The sequence below is a fragment of the Diadema setosum genome, chromosome 6, assembly GCF_964275005.1.
Source record: "Diadema setosum chromosome 6, eeDiaSeto1, whole genome shotgun sequence".
NCBI classification, from domain to species: Eukaryota; Metazoa; Echinodermata; class Echinoidea; order Diadematoida; family Diadematidae; genus Diadema; species Diadema setosum.
This window is the reverse complement of record NC_092690.1, coordinates 19,065,920-19,090,682: the sequence shown is the minus strand read 5'-3', so window position 1 is coordinate 19,090,682 and position 24,763 is coordinate 19,065,920. Positions and strand designations below refer to the sequence as shown.

The following is a 24,763-nucleotide window of genomic DNA, read 5'->3' as shown; positions in this document are numbered from 1 at the left end:
TATCCTTTGATATAGTGTATAGTGTTAATACGATGCCCATATTTATCCACTAAAACTGCATGTTTTATTGATATTCAAGTGGACATCAAACGATATGTCATTCGTTGGTTTCATCAGCGAAGATTTTTGAGGTTACATATTTAATCTTATATGATGTCTTGTGCACACTAGCTCTTTATCAATTATATTTGGATTTCATTTCTAAGTACGAATTGCTTTTCTGACGTTTGTATGTTGTTGAGACTGTAATAATTTACAATTGGCACAGTCATCTCATATTCATTGCACATTATCTTTACTTGAGCCACAAATAGAATAAGGCAATGTCTGTGGAAGTTTAAGCTAGCACTCGTGGATCACAATCTGGTTTGTTTTGAAAAATAAAATGTGAATTAATCAAAACTCTGCAACAACCCACTGATCAAGAGGAACCTTGTAAACAAATAATTTCCTCACATTATATTTCTATATCTTATACCTCTACATTTTTCTTGTGCACTATTGATTAAGTTTGTTATCATATTCCTACGTCTGTACATCGCATTTAGTGCTAGGCAAATGAGTCCCAATGTTTGTTTCTCATATGTAATACATAAAATAAATTGGGGCCTCCGTCCTATTCAGAGCTTTGTTTTGAGAATTTTTTTTTCTCCCACGGAATTTCAAAATGAAATAAACCTATATATTTACTTTGTGTGATTTGATATGTATATATTACATAGCATGGATATTAATTTTGCTTGATAGTCCTGCATGCCGACAATTAACTGAATTTGGTTACGTTATATCAATAATGAGGGGCAGAAATAAAACTGAACTAAACTGAACTATTTCAAAACAATGCAGTTATATCATTGACTTTTTCTATCTATGCCTAATGTTTTACTTTGGTGCATTATAGAACACTGGCCTGTAGATACAACTTTAAAATCATTAGATGTCCCGAGTTAGAATGCTACCTGATGTCGAGTTCTATAAAAAGGGTGTTTTATCCACGGTGTCCCTACACATAGGTGTATGAAGTGACGCCTGACCCAGCATTTTGGCAGGGCTCTGGTATCAAGATGGAGAGGCCTTTTTGAAGAGCTTTCCTAAGACGAAAAGGGCTACTGAGTAAGACTAATTGAGGTCATATCACATCCACTCGGCATGAATATTTCTTCTACTGTCACTCCTTTGATATTCATAACAATTATACTAACCTGACTCCACATTCAAGATTTCAGTTGCACGTTAAATTTTTAATGTGTCACTCTTTAACAATATTTACAAAGTAACAAATATTTTGATGGTTCAAATTCGAGGAACACAAGTTTAAAGTACGTTTTTCTTATTTCAAGAAATTCAACAAAATTCTTTGTGAAATATCTAACTTTACGTTACCCTGTGTTTTAGGTTTGGTCTGAGCATGTTCAGGTATTTCACAGCTAACATTTGGACGTTTTCTGAACGTTCTTGAAACATTCCAAGTTCGTTATTTGGACATTTTGTCAAAACGTTTTCAGAACACCTTTTTGAGGAAGGTTTTCTACGTATTTAAAACGTTTGAAATGGACGTTATAAAAACGTTTTTTAAACGTTTAAAAAAACGATCGCCCCGTCACTGAACAGGCATGCTAACCTGGAAACGTAAAACTGCACATTGCTTGAATTTGAGACCATTCTGAAACAAATGATTTTCACACAACAATAGATATATAATGTACTCTTAAATGAATTCCACAAGAATTGGAACAATCATCCCCCAGCATTCCCACTGATTCCCACTGATCAGTTACTAGCCATCCCCTTTGATTGCAGGCTATTAAGTAAATTTTTTATTGTTATGACTTAATAATACTTTCTCAGATTAGGTCACTCACGGAGGATGCATTGGTAATCTGAGTACTAACCCCCGAATGGTGATCAATAGCCAGATCGAAAAGTGGCAACTTCGTCTTGGACAATCCTTTGGTGAAGACGTCCTTGATGGCCCTGCGAAACTTAGGGTACCGAGCAGCGTAAATGAATGGATTAGCTGTCGAGTTGATGAAAGCAAGAAAGTTCAGGACGTAGTAGAGAGAGCTGAACAAATCGGATCTGAAGGTTCCACGAAGGCCTGCTACCATAAACATCAGGTTTCTTGGACCCAAGCTCAAGATGAAAACTGCTACTACGATAGCCGTCATCTTAACGATGTTGTTGCGAGCTGTGAGGTGAATGGGCGGGACACCGCCTTTTTGAGTACACAAAACGTTCTCCAGTCCTTTGTGCTGTCGATGTAGAACCAAGGCGGTCATGACCTGCGTAACGACCATAGTGAGCACGGGAAAACCCACGCGGGCAACGAAAAGATAAATAGCAATGTCAATTTTCACATCAATAGGCTTTGTGTCCTGGCACCTGTTACCTATGACTTCAACCGTGATATTATGCGCAGAAGCAGGTATGGAAAGTACGCCAACGACGGCCAGGAAAATGTACACTCGTCGCTTCGTGATGACGTGGTGACGGTGTAAAGGATATGCCACTGCCACGAAACGCTCCACGGACATACCTGCCAGGATGTAGGCTGACGAGAAGACAAATATCCACAACAGATAGCTTGGGAATATCACCTTGCAGTACAAAGAACCGGTAATGGTATCTGGCACCCGCTGAGCCATTGGAACTGGGATCATCACTACGGACGTCAAGAAATCGGCCACCGCGAGTGCCAAGATGAAAACATCCATCGAGTACCGGGCCGTCTGTCGCCCGGCCAGGACAAGAATCACCAGAAGGTTACCGACACTTCCAACCAATGAAAACATCAGCTGGAGCAGGTTTGTCCAGGACCAGGTCATACTCCACACCCATTCGCTGGTCTCCTCGGGGATCCTTGGAAGGGTTACCATGTCAGGATCTGTCGTATCCATCTCTACCATCATCGCTGTGTATGAAAGCAGGTAAGAAGTATCTGAATGCGTTTGTGCTTCCATTGGCATGACACTACCGGATGAGTGAGTTACGGCTTAGAATCTCTGGTGACGGTTAGGTGAAATGTTTGCCCACGTAAAAGCATCCACTCTTCCACCCCAACACGTATAGTTGTATCTGTTGTCCTGCGATGGGTGATAAGGAATATAGCATACAAGTTACACAAACACTAACAAAAAATATAGAGGATGATACAGCTGTTTCGTAACACTGAATAAAAGTGATTGTTCCATTGAATTTTCTTTTAACAGCTAATCTAATAAAAGTTGTCTCTAGATAAAATCATGAAGCTCCAAAGGTTTGGAGATTGACATCTTAAGAGCTTTAACCATCTTCAATTGATGTCATATTATTGATATTGGACAATCGACCGCAATTGCTGACTATACCTTAAGGTGCTAAAGTAGAAATAAGAAACAGCCATAAAGAATCTTAAGGTTCTTTGGAAGGACTTTTTGTTTGGCCTGATCGATGTATACGTGGTTAAGGGGAAAATGCCACTTCCTTTCTTATTTTGAAGCCATCATCCCATGAAGTTAGCGTTCGCGTGATTTTTCTCACCCCGCCTATATCACATAATCAATTGAATTGAAAATACGATTAGGCGATCCTGTTTTTGAAATATCCTCTGCTTTCGAGAAGAGAGTTTCTTCATAAACACTGATAAATGAGCGTAAGTGAGTAAGTTGAAGAGGCTGAATTCTCTTTATCAGTAGTCAGAATCAGTCTCTAGTATATTAATTTGGTTAAAAGAAATTGCATTGCGAAAACTATTTGTTTTCCTAGAACAAACGTGATTTGTTGTTATCAGTTTATAGTGTATACACCTAAGTAGGCTTTATATGCAAATCATTTTCATCTCTGGAAACAAAGATAGCTTGGTCACAGTAATGGTTCACGTTTTTGTATAGTTGTTTTTGTCTTTGTTTTTGTTTTTGTTTTTTGGGTTTTTTTATCACATAGGCATACCAAGCTTTTCATATTTGGTGCCATTACATCACCTAGTCTTATCTTCTATCCGTTCTCCGTTTCTTTTTCACAAACACTGATTACTCGGGGCTTACAGCCAAACAAGCTAGCTTTCGTGTATATAGGTCCCGTCATACTTCTCTTTGTTCAACCCCATTTCGATTTTGACCAGTTATCATTACAATTGCTGTGTTATCACCATGTATATTGTTTGTTTTCTGCACATTGTTTACAAGGTAAAAGAACTTGCACTATTATTTCTGTTGTAATGTTCATGAATAAGAAGTATGAAAATAAATAAATTGAATTGAATTGAATTTATTGAATTGAATTGAATATCTAAATAAGAATATGTCACATACTTTGAGCTCATTAAGGTATGTTTTACTTCTTATAACGTTGAATTACAATTAAAAGTAATGTATGTAAAGGCATAAAAAAGCGAGAAAACCTCATGCATTGTCCAGACATTCTGTCCATTTGGTGATTCCCTAAATATGGATTTATCTACAATCTCACTATGTCAGGATTCCGGTCGAGCCAAATTTCCAAGATTTGTTTTGTGTTTATACGTTAGTAATAATATAAACGGAACCCTTGGTACAATAATATGTTACGACCACACAATGACATTTTGCTGACTTGCACGACGGAATGTAAAGAGATGAATTTTCGTCAAGTTTGATGGGTTAATATCAATTAACTCTACTGATTGCTATAAGTGATTTACTTAATTAAAACTTTATAACATAGAAAAATAAACAGTACTAAGGAATATACGATATATCTTCAGTAAAATGTAAAGCTTGAAGGGTTTTAATACAATTGGGTAGTACCTCTACAACCAATTGGAATGTTACAGTCAATGCAATAGTAACTAGTATTCTACGGTAATAAGCTATATTATAATCTATGGTAACAGTATTCCATAACCGATGGTTACCGTTGATTGCAGAGCTACCATTAGTTGTAAAAATTAGCTTGGTTTTACACAGCGTGATCCAGATTTAATCAGAGACCGACGGCTTGTCAGGAGTTCTACTTCCTATAATAAATACTAATAGTCCTACTTTGCAAAGATTTTAAATAAGATGTTATTGTAATCTATGTTGAATTCAGCAACCCCTATTGCAGGTTCTAACTGTTCTCCAGGAAAGAACACTACCTACACTACTGCCATCAACGTGTTTAATACAATTAGATAAGTATCAATAGCAAACATGCCAAACGTTAGAATTCTACATCATGGTGATAAGAGCAGCCCTGCTACGTTCTTACCAATCGTGTGATGGTAATGTCCGGGAAAAAAACAAACAAACATCGAAAGTGAAGTGCTTGAGGAGAATTTAGACTACTCTGTTCGTCGGAGAAAGAGCATGGACTAAGTGAGTCAAGGTTAGGAGCTTTACCTCAACGTTGTCTTTGCTTTTGACCGTCTCTTCTTGAAGCAGCTGCATACCAGTTGGAATTTTTGACATGTCAGTCAGTGGAAACGAACATCATGTAATCATGGTTAATATAGCGGGCGCCATAAATGAAATGGGGAAGGGGGAGGTGGAGAGAGACCCCTGCGCATGCTCACCTTGTTAGAAAATCATGATGTAGTACTAATGTCAACCAACGCCCATTATGAGGTATACGTGAGGCATGCGCTTTCAGGTTGATGAATAATTTCGTTAAAACCAATATCTAAACATTACAATGTATCCAAAGTGAAAAGAATTTAACGAAAGGTTGTTCATTTATTGCAGAGGTGTATAAAATTTTCCTACACACACACGCATACACACACACGCTCACGTCTCATGATTTATGTACACTACTCATGTATTATGTCTTAAAATAGAGTAGTCCATGGAAACAGCTAGCATTATGAATCATAAAAAAGATAAAGTCGTTGATGTCGACTTTCAGAAGAGAGAGAGTCTCCGTTTACCCATTATACCGTAAGCACCGCACATCGACAAGACTAAAGCTAACAGATTAACACGTGGGTAATGCGCAAATTTAAAAGGTAAGTTAACTACAAATAACGATTGTGCCTTTGAAGGTAGAATGGTGCATAACGTACGTTCCACTGTATTCGAAAAAATTGTATGATTTTCGTATAAACCTGGTCAACTTCACAGCTCATTGTAAAAATTACTAGATCCCATGGAAGAACAGAATCATAATAAAGTAAATCTGAAATGTGCAATCCATCCATTTTGTCATCTTTCTTTTTATTTATATTAATGTATAATTATGTATTATGTGTATCTTTTAATGGGAAATAGAGAATAGATAAACAACAAATAAACAAAACAAATATAAATTTCTTCTTAAATTTTGACATACATCAACTCATACAGAGATTGTCATATTCATTTCGTTTTCTATCAATTCATTATTGAGTTCGAATTGGAGCAACAACTTTTTCTTATACCCAGACCGCAAATGTCAATGGAAAACCTAACCAGTGGAAATTATCATACTTTATTCCCACTTTATCTATTTCTTCTCAATTACTACAGCCCATGCACGATGAACCCAGGTATGATATTTTCTCCACTATGGCTCCATGTATAAAGCGAACATAGCCACACGCTGTGTAATGTTTTGACTGCAGGGTCGGTGTTTATACTTGTTCTTTTACTAAAACATCATCACAGCATAACCAGTGGTTGGTACGAGAGCAATTCAAAGAACTCTTTACTGGGATATGTACAGAAATTAAGGCATATGGAAGGAAAATGAAAACCTTTGATATCAAGCAACTTCACCTTTACCGAAAAAAAAAATCTCCTTGTAAACAGGGTTGAAATAAATGCGACCTAAAAAAAAATAAAATAAAGACTTTGTATGTGTATCTTTTTAGCAAAAGAAATACACAGACTTTTCATTTTGCCCATAACGTCTTTGCGATTTTATCTGTTAATACTTGCTGGTAAGGTTAACATATGATTATAGGTTTGGCAACTCAGAGAAGCACACACGCAGTTAAATGGTTCCCCTCCCCAATACAACCCCAAACTTTGTAACCGCTTCCCGTTTGTGCCCTTTTTTTTTTTTCGTAAGCGAGATACTATTCATGAATAATATGAATGCCCTGCAGGGCAGCAAAAGACTCGAGTTTTCTTGAAATACGCATAGTTCTTCTCTGCATATTGTTTGTGTGTTCACACAGAGATGCTGTGTGTTGTGTGCATGTGTGTGTGTGTGTAGGTGTACGCGTGCACAAATCGTTTGTGTACTGTATACAGCAGTCCGCACGTACATGGTTGCGTGCACCAACCGCGATCTGAACTTGAAGAAATTATTTGAGCTTAAAGAGATTTTATTTCTAATATTATGCTGATTGCCACCCAACACCCAACACCAAACACCCGGGTCTCGGGAAATTACCACCTGGTAACAACCATGGAGCTACTTCCTTGGTAGAACTGATGATAGTATAAAGCAACATATTTAGATAATTTCATCACTTGATTATCATTGATTTGGGGAAATCATTAATAACTTCGCGGTCTGCTCAAAAAAAAAACAAACAAACAAACAGTACACCCAAAACAAAACAAACGTATACAACATAAAGTACAAGTGCTAGCATAGGCATAGCTTGCATGCACAATTCAGCGCAGCGTGTACGTGTGTAGTTGTGTGTGTGGCCGTGATAAATCCCATATAGTCTTCTACCGAAATGTAAGTTTAAGTCATCCGAAATCCATGTATTTTTCTATCCAAGAATTTTGAAAGTTAGTGTTTATATGAGAGTGGCGCCCGCTGATATGACTTAGAATGGGATTCACAAGATCATGCCTGAAATATAAACGCAATTTGTTGTAATGAAACCGAATTACTCTCTTCGTGTAAGAGTATACAGCTAACACCAACTGCGGAACTGAGTGTTGAAGCGTGCAATTTACAATCACTATTTCAGAACTTAGCTAACAACATCCTAAATACATAATTCTCCGGCTGATGTCATGGCATTTCACACGCGCGGCCACTAGAGCTTCTCTTTGACTTCACATATTTTAAACAATGAAGAAAAAATGTAGAGAGTGTAAAGATTTCTGCGTGTATCTTTTAATATAGTGTAATGTGTTAATACGATGTCCATACTTATCAACTAAAACTGGACGTTCAAGTAGACATCAAACGATATCTCATTCGTCGGGTTCATCCAGATTTTGAGATTACATTTTCAATCATAAACGATGTCTTGTGCACATTAGCTCTTTATCAGTTCTATTTCAACCTTATTTCTAAGTACGAAATGCTTTTCTGACGTTTGTATGATGTTGGATCTCGGACTGTAATAATTCACAATTAGCATAGTCACCTTATATTATCTTCACTTGAGCCACAAATAGGACAAGGCAATATCTGTGGACATCGTGGAAGTTTAAGCTAGCACTCGTAGATCATTGTAATCTGGTTTGTTTTTGAAAAGTAAAATGTAAATTAATCAAACCTTTGCGATTACCCACTGATCAAGAACAACCTTGTAAACAAATACCTTCCTCACATTATATTTCTATATTTCATACCACTACATTTTTATCGTGCACTATTGATTAAGTTTGTTATCATTTTCCTACGTCTGTACGTCGCATCGAGTTCTAGGTAAATGAGTTCCAATGTTTGTTTCTCATATGTAATACATAAAATAAATTGGGGCCACCGTCCCAGTCAAAGTTTAGTTTTGGGTATTTCTTTCCCACGGTGCTTTCAAAATGAAATAAACCTATATATTTACTTTGTGTGATTTGATATCATGGATATTAATTTTGCTTGATAGTCCTGCATGCCGACAATTAACTGAATTTGGCTACGTTATATCAATAATGAGGGGCAAAAATAAAACTGAACTATTTCAAAAACAATTCAGTTACATCATGGACTTCTGCTATCTATAGGCCTAATGTTTTACGATGATGGTGCATTATAGAACACCGGCCGGTAGATACAACTTTAAAATCATTAGATGTCCCGAATTAGAATGCTACCTGATGTCGACTTCTATGAACAAGGTGTTTTATCCACGGTGTCCCTTTACACACAGGTGTTTGAACTGATACCTGAACCAACAAGGCTTTGGTATCAGGATGGAGAGGCCTTTTTGAAGAGCATTACAAGACCAAAACGGCTAATGAGAAAGAGTAAATGAGGTCATATCACACCCAGCCGGCATTAATACTTCTTCTACCGTCACTCCTTTAATATTGATAACAATCAAACTAACCTGATTCCACATTCAAGATTTCAGTTGCACGTGAAATGGTTAATGTGTCACTCTTTAACAATATTTACAAACCAACAAATATTTCGATGGTATTTCAAATTCGAGGAACACAATTTTAAAGTACGTTTTTCTTATTTCAAGAAATTCAACAAAATTCTTTATTAAATATCTAACTTTAAGTTACCCTGGGTTTTATGTTTGGTCTGAGCATGTTCAGGTATTTGAGATCAAGTTCATACTGAGACCTATCCAAGCCAGTGCTTTCTGGGCCCCATTTCATAAAAGATGTTAAGACAGCACCTCTTGCTGGAATGACAGCTTCCCATAGCAACAGCCAATCAGGAAGCTGGATACTCGCTGTTACCATGACGATTGCCATTCTACGAAGGGTTGCTTTCATGTCTTTTTTTAATGAAATGGGGCCCAGATATTTTATTGATGTGAAGGTAAGTAGTTGCTAATTTACACACACACAAAAAAAAAAAATAGGTGCACACGCAAACACACATACAGGCAATCACTCTTTTATAGTTTGCATACAATGTGTACATGAGGTGCTTCATCACGTTATCCGTGTAGAATCAGATATAAAGGAAAGAAAAGTACCTAGAAAACCGAGATTGGCCATTAAAAATGACATTACAGTTATCTGACTGTCAATCATTTCATTTTTGAAAAAAAAAGAAAAACAGGCAAACCACTTTTTGATTTAAAGCTTTATATACCACACAAAATTAATGGAAATTAAATATCACAACATCATGTGGGCCCTATAATGACTGAAGAGTTGTTGAGGCATTCTAGCTCAAGCACAATGAGCGTCCTTCCCTTTAACCACAGCTATACAAGAAACCGACATCATCACCATCATTATCATCTCGAAAATTAGTTTCTGGAGAAAAAAAAAAAAAACACTATATAGACATAGACTTTAAGAAGAAATTAATCGCAACACGACTGGAGCCCCAATTCTAAAATTTTAAGAACGTCTACCATCAGCCAGAACACAATAAAACCTTTCAAATGCATTAGATAGCGCACTTCTTGCTTAACAAGGAATTTTCTTGAAGATATGATTACACGTATTCCATATTGTTAAAATATTGTCTGTGTTTTTTCGAGCAGGTTTAGTTGAAAATATCTCAAATTCTCAAAAATCAACTTCTTTTCTAAGGAAACTCTCCATAAATACATTGTACAAATGATATTAGATTTATACTACTTCCAGAATTTATCATATTTATATTAAACGTTTAAGACACATAATATAAGATTATGTTATAATATAATTCATAATGTAAGACGTGATTATATATATCACATAAAAATAATACATATATACATGTATAAGACACAAACGTAGTCGACATATGGTATGGCAGAGAGAGAGAGAGAGAGAGAGAACGAGAACGAATTCATTCTAGCAATGTGTGACTTCCATCTGATACTCATTGTGGCATATGACAAGTCGCTTCTCTATGTCCAGAGTCAACTCGTGCAACTGATACTCGAAAAAAAAAAAAATTTCCTTTTCTCCCTTACAAATCTTAACGTTGATTGCAGGCTAAGTAAATTATTTGACTGTTATGATGACTTAATCCTACTTTCTCAGATTAGGCCACTCACGGAGGATGCATTGGTAATCTGAGTACTAATCCCCGAATGGTGATCGATGGCCTGATCGAAAAGTGGCAACTTCGTCTTGGACAGTCCTTTGGTGAAGACGTCCTTGATGGCCGTGCGAAACTTAGGGTACCGAGCTGCGTAAATGAAGGGATTAGCTGTCGAGTTGATAAAGGCAAGAAAGTTGAAAACGTAGTAGAGAGGACTAAACAAATACGATCTGAGGGTTCCACGAAGGCCGGCTATCATTAACATCAGATGGTTTGGACCCAAGCTCAAGATGAAAACTGCTACTATAGTAGCGGTCATTTTCACGATGCTGTTGCGAGCTGTGAGGTGAATGGACGGGACACCACCTTTCTGAGCAGACAAAACGTTATTCAGTTCTTTGTGCTGTCGATGTAGAACCAAGGCGGTCATGACCTGCGTAACGACCATAGTGAGCACGGGAAAACCCACGCGGGCAAAGAAAAGATAGATAGCAATGTCAATTTTCACAGTCATCGGTTTTGTGTCCTGGCACCTGTTACCTATGACTTCAACTTTTATATTATGCGCAGAGGCAGGTATGGACAGGATGCCAACGATGGCCAAGAAAATGTACACTCGTCGCTTCGTGATGACGTGGTGACGGTGTAAAGGATATGCCACTGCCACGAAACGCTCCACGGACATACCTGCCAGGATGTAGGCAGACGAGAAGATAAATATCCACAACAGATAGCTTGGGAATATCACCTTGCAGTATAAAGAACCGGTAATGGTATCTGGCACCCGCTGAGCCATTGGAACTGGGATCATCACTACGGACGTCAAGAAATCGGCCACCGCGAGCGCCAAGATGAAAACATCCATCGAGTACCGGGCCGTCTGTCGCCCGGCCAGGACAAGAATCACCAGAAGGTTACCAACACTTCCTACCAGTGAAAACATTAGCTGGAGCAGGTTTGTCCAGGACCAAGTCATACTCCACACCCATTCGCTGGTTTCCTCTTGGAGCCTTGGAAGGGTTCCTATGGAAACAGCCGTCGTTTCCACTTCAACCGTCATCGCTGTGTATGACAGCGTGTCAGAAGTATCTGCATGCGTTTGGGTTTCCATTGAAACTGAACTTCGGTATTGGGTGATTTAAGGCTTTGAATCTCAGATGACAGTAAGGCCAATTGCTGTCCAGCGTTAATGCATTCAGTCTCCCTGCTGATCTTTACACTGAACAGTGGTAACCAGTGGTCCTGCCAAGTGTAGGGAGACAAGGAACCTAGTTACAGAAACTTTAACCTCCATATCATAGAAAACTACACCAACCTTTCCAAACACTAACGGAAACCTTCTTGTCATCAAATTATCTTTTACCAGTTACTTTGAAAATTTATTCCGTCAATATAACGATTGCACATTAGCTTCTTTAGATATTGTAAATCTTTAGAGGGTTTGCTAAAGAAGATTGATGCTTTATAGAGTTTTAGCAGAAATCGATCGACACCATGTATATTGGCAGTCGATTTTCACTGTTAACTTCTTTTTGATGGTAAAGAATAAACCGGAAAAGCCACAAAGAACCCGGAGGACATTCTGATGAAGAACATTTGTTTCACCAAATCGCGGAATGCGTAACAATTGAACAAAAATGGTGCTGATTTTTTTTTTTTTTTTTTTTTTAGTAAAGACAGCAGCATTTCATGTATTCATCGCTCGCGTCTTCCAGCGTTGCCTGCAAAATCAGTTTATTTGGAAACTGCGATGAATTGATTCTGTTTTTAAAATTGACTCTGCTTTGGAGCAGTAAATTGTCTCCACACACTGTGGTGAACAAATCATTTAAGGAGCAGAGTCTTTCAATGCACATAATATCATTCATTCATTCTCACCTCCATCTGAATATGGAAAAAAAGATATAGGCCCAATTCTTTCCAACAAAATCACCCATGGACACATCAGTTTGTTACAATATTGCAAAATATGCCTTCTACTTTTCCCTACATTATCATCCGTACATTATATTTTGTATCATACGCAATGGTTTCCCCTTTCAAATTGTTGAGCATTTGAATTGATAAATGTATCACCTTGTATTTTGTATTTTCTCTAATTGATGAAATTAGAAAGACAATTGAATTGAATTAAATTTGGTTATAACAATTCGTATTGTGAGATCGTGGGTTTTTTTTTTCTTTAGGCGCAAAAATGAACTACTTTTCCCTAAACTGAGAGGAAACATAATTCATTATCTCAAAATATGGGCAGTCTGTTTTGGATTGCTTTGTTTTTAGATGGTCAAGTACGATAATATATTAATAATCATTCTTATAACTTGTTTGGCGGGCATATGAATGTAACCCTAAACATTTTGGTGGCTCGCACGACGGAAAGCAAAGTAATCTATGTCAAATCCAACATCCGAAGTACTGGGAGTCAACTGTGTGCTGCTCTAAAAGACCGGCCTGTGGCACTCACATCTCTTATCAATATAATCAGATAAACATCATGTCAAAATAGAAATGCTAAACGTTAGAGTTTCGTATCATCATAATTAAAAGCCTTGACACATTCGCGTCAATTGTGTCAGAGTCAATATACTTATCAAATGAGCACCGAAAAATTATGTGCTTGACATGTATTAAAGTTACACTGATTCTTTTTTTATAAGAAACAAATAAGATTTTCAAATAAAAAGTATTACCTTAAAGTTATCTCTGCTTTGACCGTCTGTTCTTCATGCAACTGCAAACCTGTTGTCAACTTTGGCATGTCACAGTGAAAACGAACACCCAGCGATCGTGACTGATATAGGGACTCCATAAATAAAGGGGGGGGGGGACAAAAGAGGTTTGGAGGTAGAGGGACTCAAAGGTGACCTATGCGCATGCTCATCAGAAAATCATTACATGGCATTAATGTCAACCATGGACCACAATGACGTTAGTTCAGCATGCGCTGTACAATGTATGGAGTGTTTTCGTAAAGAACATTAAAAAAGATCGTTCTTGAAATGTGTGCGAAGTCTTTCTGCACACACTTGTTTTATATTTCATGTGCACGTGCATTTTAATATACATATCTCTCCTCTAAGATGTGTATATTCCGAAACTACAATAGTATCAAAAAGAAGTCGGAGTGTATGATGTCAACTGTCAACTTATTGCACAAAGTGGTTTAACAAAAGGGGCGTCAGCAATCATATCGCCAGAGAAAAAGATTCAGTTTACATTTCGTCAGGACAGGGCATCAACGGAGCTCACGCTAATGGACTAAAATGTTACCGAATACTAGGACATGACAAGTGCCACGAATAATGACTGTGCCGTTGAATGTAGAATGTTAAACAATGTAATAACCACTTTGTAGAAAACAGGGCTTTCGTCTAAAACTTTAACTAAATTTACATCTCATTTCAACGTCGAGATTTAGTTAGACTTTATATTTTTACATCTAAATTGAAATTGACACCTTACCTTTTTATCTGTATGAATCGAGGAATATTTTTTTCTACAATTTGAGGATACATTATTTGTTACAACAAACCCAGAAAGAGAGAAAATGAAAGAGTCTATTACGTGCGCTGGTCACACAAGGGTCACTTGACGCCGTGCAATTAATTCAAGTTAGCAAGAAAAGTTTTTCGTGATTACTGCAAATATAGTTCATGGAATTGATCATACTCGATTTCCCGTTCTATGCACTTTCGCTCAATAATGAAAGAGGACACCTCGTGCGTCCATATGCAGGCATGATATTTCACCCTTAACTACGTCTCCATTACAGGAAACAGCAGAATATAACCGAACGTGGACATGGTAGAGTCTGATATATTACCTGAGAGTATACGGTATTCATATTTTTCCTTCTTTTATCAAACACAAGTTAGTGACAGGTCAACTGCTGGACTATATGATATCAATTCAAAGAAATGTTCAGCGGGAAATGTCTACAGAAATGGAGGCACGCGGACTGAGGTTTGATAATGCGAAAGGGATGTATACGTGCGCTGTGCCGTAATAAACGCATATCCTATTTCTCAACAACATCGCACTACGTCAAGATATTGCCTCAGGAAAGAAACAGTTACTGAACGAGATGTCAATCACAGCACTATTGACATTACTCTCTCTCTCTCTCTCTCTCTCTCTCTCTCTCCTACCCGCCCCCATGGAAAAAGGAATAGATGTATAGTGCACTAAGAATTAAAGCCACTATTTCCTTTAGAGATGAAATACAAAACCCAGCTTTAACGCTTCAAAATTGTTCTAAAAAGTGACTTAGGGATAAAAACAACTAATGTAAAAATGTTAATTAGTACAATCAATATTAGATATTTTTAGCTATACAAAATGTGAGCAATATTGTAATTAAAACCGTTTCTAGAATAAACCGTCTTCAATTACAGTTTATTGATAAAATAGATGATTTTCCTTATATTTGTGACTTTAATGCGATTTTTTTTTATATGGCAAGGATGTTTTGTGATACAACTGTGAACTAATACATATGCTTCAAAACTAACTTCAAATTAATAACTTGAACATTTTTCTAATAACCGCTCCCAATGGTAAACAGTGGCTTTAAGCGGAAAATGTTTAAGCTCATTCGAAGCAGGGAGGTGAGAGTCACCTCCCTGTTCGAAGTTGAAAGGTGGAAGGAGGTTGGAAGGAAATTGGAAAGCAGAGGAAGAAGAAGTGGAGTAAAGGGCAGAGAAAGGATGAGGAAGGGGTGGGGAAAGGGAAGGGGTGGAGGATGGGGAGGAAAAGGGTAGTGGAGGAAAGGGGAGGTGGAAAAGACGGAGAGGGGTGAGAAATACGATACGAGAGGGAAAGAAGGAGAGAGATGGAAGGGGAGAGAGGGGGAGGGATGGGAGGGGGAGGAGGAGTAGGCGAGGAAAGTGTAGAGTGAGCACAGGGGAGAGAAAGGGCGCTCAAGGCGGTGGGCTGGGGGGACTTTAATAGAGGAGCAGCGCAACTGTAATTCTGATCTATGGGTAAAAAACAGAGTTTTTTAAAAAAGGAAGCACTTTATTGGTCTACCATCGACTTGATGATAGCCATTCAAAAATACTTACGATGTGGCACGTAACCCACACAAGAGAGAGAGAGAGAGCGGTGGGGGATGTAACACAATATTACCGAGTAGTTCGTTTATTCTTTTTTCATATTCCTTTCCAATCCACATACATGAATGTTACAAATGTCAGAACGATAGTAAATTTCATGTAACATAGTATGACGTAGAAACGCAACTTCTTTCATTAAAACTGGAAATGAAAATTGAAGGACTTCTGTAGAACCAATTTGTATAATGCAGTCCCCCTACTTTACGTAAGTTACCACAATACGTTTTTACAAAACTTAAAAAAAAAAACAAGTAGATATAAAGCCAATTAAACAGTGTAAAAGTTATACTTGTCAATTCCGCTAGGTATTCAGGAGAGAAATGAAGGGAAAGAAGGGGACAGAAAGGGGGAAGTCACAAGCAATCCTCCAAGATGTCCAGTATTACTGTGTAATGGTATTTCCATATCATTATACTTCAATTTTCCTAACATAGCTATGGAATCATAACATGATTTTATACCAGTTTATTATGCCTTTTACATAGTGTAGGACTATTCTTTGTATCATCTTAATATCCATTCTGTTTCAACTCAGGACAAGTTTATTTGTGAGGGGGAAAATGTGGAAATCAGATTAAATCAATCTTTTCCTTTATTTCTTGCTGGGTATAACTTCCAAAGCATCACATTTCAAACCTCCATTATCATGGGTAGTTAGCGACAACAGAATATAGACAGCGGTTTTCCTCATGATTGATTAAAATAGAGCCAAGTAATCTTTGTTAAGACTGATAAGAATAAAAAAAAGGGTAAAAATCGCCAGTTCCACGTTCACTTTTTTAAAGAACGCTACCAGCAATGAATAGCTTCATTTCAAGTCAGATGAAGTGTTTTCAAAAAGAAAAAGTTTAAGAGCGAAGACATTATTCACATGATTTTATTCATCCATAATGAGAAGATACGACCGTCTGGATCTCTCTCGCTCCCTTCTTCTCTTTACAGTGCAGTTTAACACCAATGTCATCCCATCCACTTATGGATCGCTGTGACACAATTATGCCCTCCCTAACTTTTCTAAAAGCTTCTATTTCCGACATAATTTTTTTTTTTGCCAGCACGTGACAAAATAAGTTATCTAATATTACTCTTGTCACTCGTCTTCTTACCTTCCCTTTGATTGTCTCCTTCAACTGCAAAATGTCTCTCTCATCCTTGTACCTGATAAGGTGTTCTGAATCTGTCAAGTGTGCACAAAAGCCTTCTCACGTTCACGTGAAATGTATGAATCTTTTTTTTTCACACAATCCAGTCAAATATAAAAATATCGGCATAAAGTCAGAAAATAAAGATTGATCATTCGCAAGCAACTTCCCACAACCTAAATCTATATTTCCTGTAGATTGCACGCGGGCATAAAGAGTTTGTAATTTCTTTCATCGTGGTAATTGTTGTTGCTCACATATTTTAATTTTCATGAATTATCTACCTTATATCAATCTAATGTCAGACCCCAAGGGCAGCACGAAGGACCATGTAACCCAATTTCATTAATGACATGAAAACATTTGCTTTCAGTTTCAGTTTAGTTCAGTTTAGTTCATTCTATCACGAAGCCCGCTTCAGTCAATGGCTGTTCTTCAGCTGGTCATCGCCCAAAAAAAAAAAAAAAAAAAAAAAAAAAAAATCCCGCATATGTCATTACACATTACATTATACAGTAACAGATAAAAACAATACAAACAGAATTAAAAAAAGACAACTATAACGATCGAAATACAAAGAATATCCAAACGTTTGCTTTTCCCCATCCCCCGTCCATTTATAGCAAAATGCTTAATATTCTCATAATATGAATCTTTATTCATCAAATATATTTCATAAATAACACCATATCAGTCTCACACATAAACACACATCTTAGATCCAGTAAATTACTTATTTTTTTTAAATGTACAAGAAGCTGATTCTTCGTCTGATTCCCCTGTTAGGTAAACTTTCCTTTCTGATGCCGATTATTGTAGGATTCAGACTAGTGCATACTGTCAGGCATGCATTCTTTGCCTGACTTAGCAATGAGTGGTATCATGAAAGCCAAGGCGAATTGTCATGTTTGTATTATCTTTTCTTTCAATTTGTGTGTATATATATATATATAATTATATATATGTATATGATTATATATATTTATATATATATGTATATATATATATATATTTGCCTATTCATTCATTAATGTCTTGATTATTATTCATTTCACTGAAGCCTATAGCGGAAGTAGGAGAAATGGAAATGAGATAAGGTGACAATAGTATAATAAGTCATGATCAGATGATCTATCTTGAATATGTATTGTGAGTACCTTTTTCACAACAGCAGTGACAGTAAATTTGATTGCAGGAGACCTTTTTAGGACATTGTTAGCCAGTGTGGTGATGGCTCAACGGCAAATAATAACAATAATGGGAAAAAAAAAACTTCGCCGTATCATTTCCCATTTGACACTTTTGTCTATCAAATCGGAAACACTTAGCCTTAGGCTATGGTAATTGTTGTTACTCACATGTTTAGAATTAAACATAAACTTTGTTGAAACACTTAGCCTTATATATCCACCTAATATTTGACCCTCATCTAGCATTTAGAACCATGCTAATTTTTGCTGTTTTAAAAGAAGCATTTAGTGAGTCTCCAGTTTTCCGCCACTACATGGCAGTGCAAACGGCAACGGTGTGTAAACAATGGACGACCCGCACGTCAAATGAAGAAGTTCTGTGACAGGCAAGAGTCTGGTTCATACAATTAGGAAAAAAAAGTCTTGTTCTTTGGTCACGTCATGATGAGGAACAAGCAACAGCAAGTTGAAGCTCAAATATTGACCTCATACTCAGAAGGAAAGAGAGACAAAATGAGTAAAACTGAAGTCCGACATTTCTCAAATATTTGCAGAAATGAATAGAGATATGCATCTGAGGGATTGGCACGGAACATGTCACGATTTATCAAGCCACCTCCTTTTCCACTTACGATACAGGAGTACATGGCATTATTTACCATTTTAAGATGAAGTAAAAACCCAGCTTTAGTGCTTCAAAATAAATTTAGTTTTAAAGTGTCAGGGATAGAAACAAACAGTGTATTAAAAATGTTCATTAAAAATAAACAATGTGTAATATACAAAATGTGAACAATAGTTATAAGATTGTTTCTAGAATAAACCGTCTACAGTTATGGTTTACTGAAAAAAAAAAAACTAGTAATATCTACTTTATTGCGAATTTTTGGGTCTAGGAACACTACCCCCTGGAAAACCACCCTCCGGATAACTACCACCCGGATAATTACCCCCAGGACAATTCCCCCCTAGGGCAACTACCCCCCGGACAACTACCCTCCAAGGGCAATTACCCTCCAGGGTAATTACCCCCTAGGACAACTACCCCCCCGGACAACTACCCTCCTAGGGCAATCACCCCCCAGGGCAATTCCCCCTTAGGAAAACTGCCCCCTGGATAACTACCCCTCGGATAACTACCCCCGCGGATAACTACCCCCTGGATAATTACCCCCCGGAAAACTACCCCTGGATAACTACCCCCCGGAAAACTACCCCCTGGGTAACTACCCCCAGGAGAACTACCCCCTGGGTAACTACCCCCAGGATAACTACCCCCCGGAAAACTACCCCCTGGGTAACTACCCCCAGGAGAACTACCCCCTGGGTAACTACCCCCAGGATAACTACCCCCGGATAACTACCCCTCGGATAACTACCCCCCGGATAAGTACCCCCCCCCCCCCCGGATAATTACCTTCCGGATAACTACCCCCCCCCCCCCCGATCATTACCACCAGGATACTTATCCCCAGGTCAAATACCCCCTCCTCCGATAACTAGACCCCAGATAACTTCCACCCGATAACTACCCCCTCCGATAACTCTCCATGGATGATTACCCCGGATAAGTAGGCCTACAACTCCCCCTCCCTTATAACTAAGAGGAAAATTACCCCCAGGACAGTGCACCACGTCAATTCTGCCCCCCCACGGAAGAAAGCAGTAACTGCATAGCTGCTGAGCTGAGATAAATGCGATTTTGTGTTTTTTGCAGATTCTTTAAAAACACAGAAACATTCAAAAATAATTTTGTGGTATGATTATGCACCATACCTAGTTGTCTAACAATACCTAGGAAAAAATGATGTTTCCGTTATTTTTTAAATGTTATTTAGGAAAATGCAGTTACTGCGGTGGCTCACCCTTGATTCTGGGTAGTTTCCCCACGGAAAAAAGCAGTAACTGCAGACGGCCAGGAGTCTGCTGTTTTCCCCATGGAAAAAAGCAGTAACTGCACATGTCACATGACCATAGGAGGAGAATTGTTACCACCACCAGGTTACGAAGTTCTTCTACTTTCTGGTTAGTCTAGATCTATAAGACCTAGGACCTATCGCTAGACCTAGACTAGGTCTTGTAGATTGAATGGCATTCTGTGTAAAAATAAGGTAGACACCTATGTACCCTAATTGAATTTTGGAGTGCCCGGCCTGGCCCCTGACACATGACCCTGGACTAGACAATAAAGTCAAGTCTCTTCGTCTTAGATCCTAGTCGAACTCTGACGTTACACTTAAGCTAGACTACAGATCTATGCCCAATGTTAGTGCTAGACCTAGATCTATTACGTTAGATTAGGCCTACCGGTACTGACATTTTGTCTAACACTAAACAGTTAACAATAGATTAGAATCTAGATCTACTCTGTAACTTTAGATCTGGTAGACCTATTTTAAACTTTAGGGCCTACATCTAACATTAGACTAACGTTAGTGCATTAATACTAGTGCTCATCTCCCTTCAATATATTTTCAGCTCACCTAGATTTTCTGGTTCTGGCCAAAGCCATGGCTACCATGACTTTTCCTCTGCAATTCATGATTTATTTACAGGCATGCCTGGACCGCAGAAACTGTGTGACAGCATGGTTAGCACTTATGGCATGATCACTCAGACTGTACCAGACCTGCAATACTGTGCATGCAAGTGATGACTGTGATGTGATGCAATGTTTAGCTAGTTACTGTATGCTGCAGAATTTATGCGCATGCAGCTGCTGCACGCGTATTCTGCACTCTGAGCGCGCTGAGTCTGCCAGGTTTGCTAGTCTCCAGAAAGAAGCTTTTTCTACAACTTGTCATATGATTCCCTGCGGGCAGAGTCAAGTTACTGGTGAAACAATCTTTTTATATCTACTCTCCTAGATTATGGGAGAAACTGCTGTTTACATTGTTTAAAAAAAAAAAATTAGTAGAAAAAATAAATGGTATTAGGGGAAAAAATATACAGGAAGGACTATACAGAGTCTGAATGATAAAGACTAAATTGTTAGTTACTGCTTTCTTCCGTGGGCTTTGTTAGGGTGCGTTCGAGCGCTCTCCTAAAGCGAACTGTACCGTACCGTACCCGCGCCAGAGGAGCATTCGAACGCTCCTAAAGTGTACCGTACCGTACTGTACCGAGCCAAAAGTGGACCACTTCCCGATGTGCTCCAAAAGCGTACCAAAGCGTACCAAAAGTTCGTTGTAAAGCATGCGCGTATCATGCGCATACGTCACAATGCAAAAACATCATTCTCTTTGTTCTGGACAGCTGTAAGTAGTTCAAGCGCCAGGGGTGAATGACATTCTTGCTACAAACAAGCGTGACCTTTCTAAAAATAACTCGTGAGTACGCTTTCTCCACAGAGCGCTCGAACGCTCCAAAATTGGCATGGTACGGTACGGTACGCTTTAGTTCAGTTCGCTTTGGGGTGCGTTCGAACGCTCTAAAGCGAACCAAAGCGAACTGAACTAAAGCGTACCGTACCGTACTGTGCTAGTTTGGGAGCGTTCGAATGCTCTGTTGAGAAAGCGTACCTCTCGAGTTATTTTTAGAAAAGGTCACGCTTGTTTGTAGCAAGAAGGTCATTCACCTTGCGCTTGACCTACTTACAGCTGTCCGGAACAAAGAGAATGATGTTTTTGCATTGTGACGTATGCGCATAAATACGCGCATGCTTTACAACGAACTTTTGGTACGCTTTGGTACGCTTTTGGAGCACATCGGGAAGTGGTCCACTTTTGGCTCGGTACAGTACGGTACGGTACACTTTAGGAGCGTTCGAACGCTCCCCTGGCGCGGTACGGTACGGTACAGTTCACTTTAGGAGAGCGCTCGAACGCACCCCTAGTTTGGGAGCGTTCGAATGCTCTGTTGAGAAAGCGTACCTCTCGAGTGATTTTTAGAAAAGGTCACGCTTGTTTGTAGCAAGAAGGTCATTCACCTTGCGCTTGACCTACTTACAGCTGTCCCGAACAAAGAGAATGATGTTTTTGCATTGTGACGTATGCGCATAATACGCGCATGCTTTACAACGAACTTTTGGTACGCTTTGGTACGCTTTTGGAGCACATCGGGAAGTGGTCCACTTTTGGCTCGGTACAGTACGGTACGGTACACTTTAGGAGCGTTCGAACGCTCCCCTGGCGCGGTACGGTACGGTACAGTTCACTTTAGGAGAGCGCTCGAACGCACCCTTGGTTCGCTTTAGAGCGCTCGAACGCACCCTTAGTTACTGCTTTTTTCCGTGGGGAAACTTGCAAAGTTGAATCAACTGGATGCAGTTACTGCTTTTTGCAAAAGTGAAAAATTGTATTTTTGGTCACTTTCATTTTTCTTTTTGCAAAACTGACCTATTAACATTGGAGAGCATTGGGTAAACTATTCATTTTTGCAAAAAAGTAAACATTCATAAAAATGTCAGTTACTGCTTTTTTCCGTGGGGGGGCAGAATTACTCCCTGGGTAACTACCTCCCGGGTCACTGCCCCCACCCCCCCCCCCCCACCCCCGACTCTTACTTTTAATAAAAAGGATATCATTACTACAGAAAACTAAGTTCTTTGTATTATTTGCCAGGAATCACGGAGATGCCATACTGAGACATCATCTTATGAAAACAACATCTTAAGGATTTACGATTTGTATCATTTGCATTTAGGACGATTTATGTTCAAGCTTATTTTGACTCTATGTTCATAAAACACTAAGCTGTCCTTTCATATCCTACCCGGTAATCCTGTAAATTTCAATGCCTTTAACCAAAAGTATTTTCGCTAAATCTGTATTTTCTTTTACTGTTCCGAAATTTCGGATTTCTCTTGATAGTATAGTATAAAAGAGGTTTGAATGCCTTTACCATTGAATTAAAGACATTTTGAAGAAATGTTACACTTCAGAATGAGTTATACTTTTTGCAATACTTTTTTTTTTTTAACCACAATCGTCTATCGTTTACCACAACTCCATGTAACACTTCTTTATTTTGAGGAGCTTATATCTCATGCCTCACGTGCCCTGGTTTTGACCCATCATCTTCCTCTTCCCTCTCGCTTTTCTCTGTCCACCGTGAAGGTAGTCTATTCCTGTCATTCATTACTCACCTTTCTTCTTTCTCTCATTACAAGGGATTTATCTCGTGTGTGTTTATGTGGAATGCATTCCCGTTAAAACGAAATGCTCGGGACCGGCAGTTTTTTGTTTTGTTTTGTTTTTTTTTTTCGTTTTAACGAAACTTCGTTATAACCGAACAAATATAATATGCAATAACGCCAAAATGTGCTTAATATTTCATTTCCGATTGCCGCTCCTATACCCTTTACCCGATTTCAACCAAATTTGGTGACTTTTCCTAAAATCTTATTGCGCACATTTTGATATATAATTTAGCTATGTCCGATATTGCTGGTTGCCATGGCAATCATAAACTGACAACCATGTTCGTCAGATTTTGCATGATTTTCTGTTCCAATTTCAGTTAACAGTATAATAATGGATGAAATGGGGTTTTTCTTGGCTGTAATTTGCTGAAGAACCAAGGGGTGAAGGAATTATGGTTGTGAATTACCCTGAAATTGTTTGCTTATTATTTCCTTTATTTTCTATACAACATAGGCATCAAACAATAGATATTATAAAAAAATAATTGAAAATACAGCATTTTCCAAAGACTACCCTTTTATTTTGTGTTATTTTCACACAAGCTGTACCTGTAATATCATTTGTTTATCATATTATCAATCTGCAAACTCAAAATTACAATATTTTGGAAATATGAAATGCAATACCAATATATGTATTCATTCCAAGCAATACATTATAGGTTTTATATATTTCTTTATATTGTAATGAATAGCGCCCCCATGTGTTGACCTTGAGAAATTTCAACCGTAACAAACAGTGAAAGCTGACTTGCTTTTCCTTTGTGGTAAATATGAAGATGATTGATATTTAAAAAAAAAAAAAAGATATATGCTGGGGATAAAGAAATAAACAGAAAAAGCATGATTTTAGCGTATTTCCTATGTATTTCTTTATATTTTGGTAAACAGCGCCCTCAGTGGATGACCTTGAGAAATTTCAAATGTTGGGTCATGTAGAGTACGAGTTGCTCTACCCATGTGCCAAATATGACGGTCATACATCATATAATAAAGAAGTTATATAGGGGGGGGCACAATGTGCCCCCCTTGGGCCTGGCAGGGGTCAAAATAGCTTGGGCCTTATAGGGTTAAAGGACATCGGAACAATGAAACAAACCTTATCTGAATCCAGATTATTGTATTACAATAACGCAAGTTCCCCTCGGAAACTGTGCGTGGTACACGGAGTGAATATTCAATGATGCGTTCGCTCATGCAGAGACGCTTTAGAAATGCTTGTTCCGCTACGCATTTTCGAATGCGATCCGCATTTCGTTATAACGGAGCACATTTCCTTTGTTTTTCTTTGTCAGTGGTGCTCAGAAAAGACTTCGTGATAACGAAAATTTTGTTATAACCGTCTTCGTTATAGGCGAATTTTGTACCATAGACACTAATGGCGATAATTTTGGGACCAGAAGTTTT

At 38.3% G+C, this 24,763-nt stretch overlaps 2 protein-coding genes across 2 annotated transcripts; both read right to left on the bottom strand.

The window, feature by feature from the left end:
• Positions 1 to 1,664: 1,664 nt before the first annotated feature.
• Positions 1,665 to 2,906, bottom strand: LOC140229601 (QRFP-like peptide receptor). The gene has a single exon (XM_072309846.1). It carries the CDS (start codon positions 2,904 to 2,906, stop codon positions 1,845 to 1,847), a length of 1,062 nt encoding a protein of 353 aa, XP_072165947.1. The 3' UTR covers positions 1,665 to 1,844.
• Positions 2,907 to 10,762: 7,856 nt separating this feature from the next.
• On the bottom strand, positions 10,763 to 11,827 carry LOC140229600 (allatostatin-A receptor-like). Its single transcript, XM_072309845.1, has one exon. The coding sequence runs from the start codon at positions 11,825 to 11,827 to the stop codon at positions 10,763 to 10,765; it is 1,065 nt and encodes a 354-aa protein (XP_072165946.1).
• Positions 11,828 to 24,763: the final 12,936 nt, after the last annotated feature.

Coding starts and splice junctions, on each gene's coding strand:
- LOC140229601 (XM_072309846.1), bottom strand. CDS start 2,906: ATGGTAGAGATGGATACGACAGATCCTGACATGGTAACCCTTCCAAGG.
- LOC140229600 (XM_072309845.1), bottom strand. CDS start 11,827: ATGACGGTTGAAGTGGAAACGACGGCTGTTTCCATAGGAACCCTTCCA.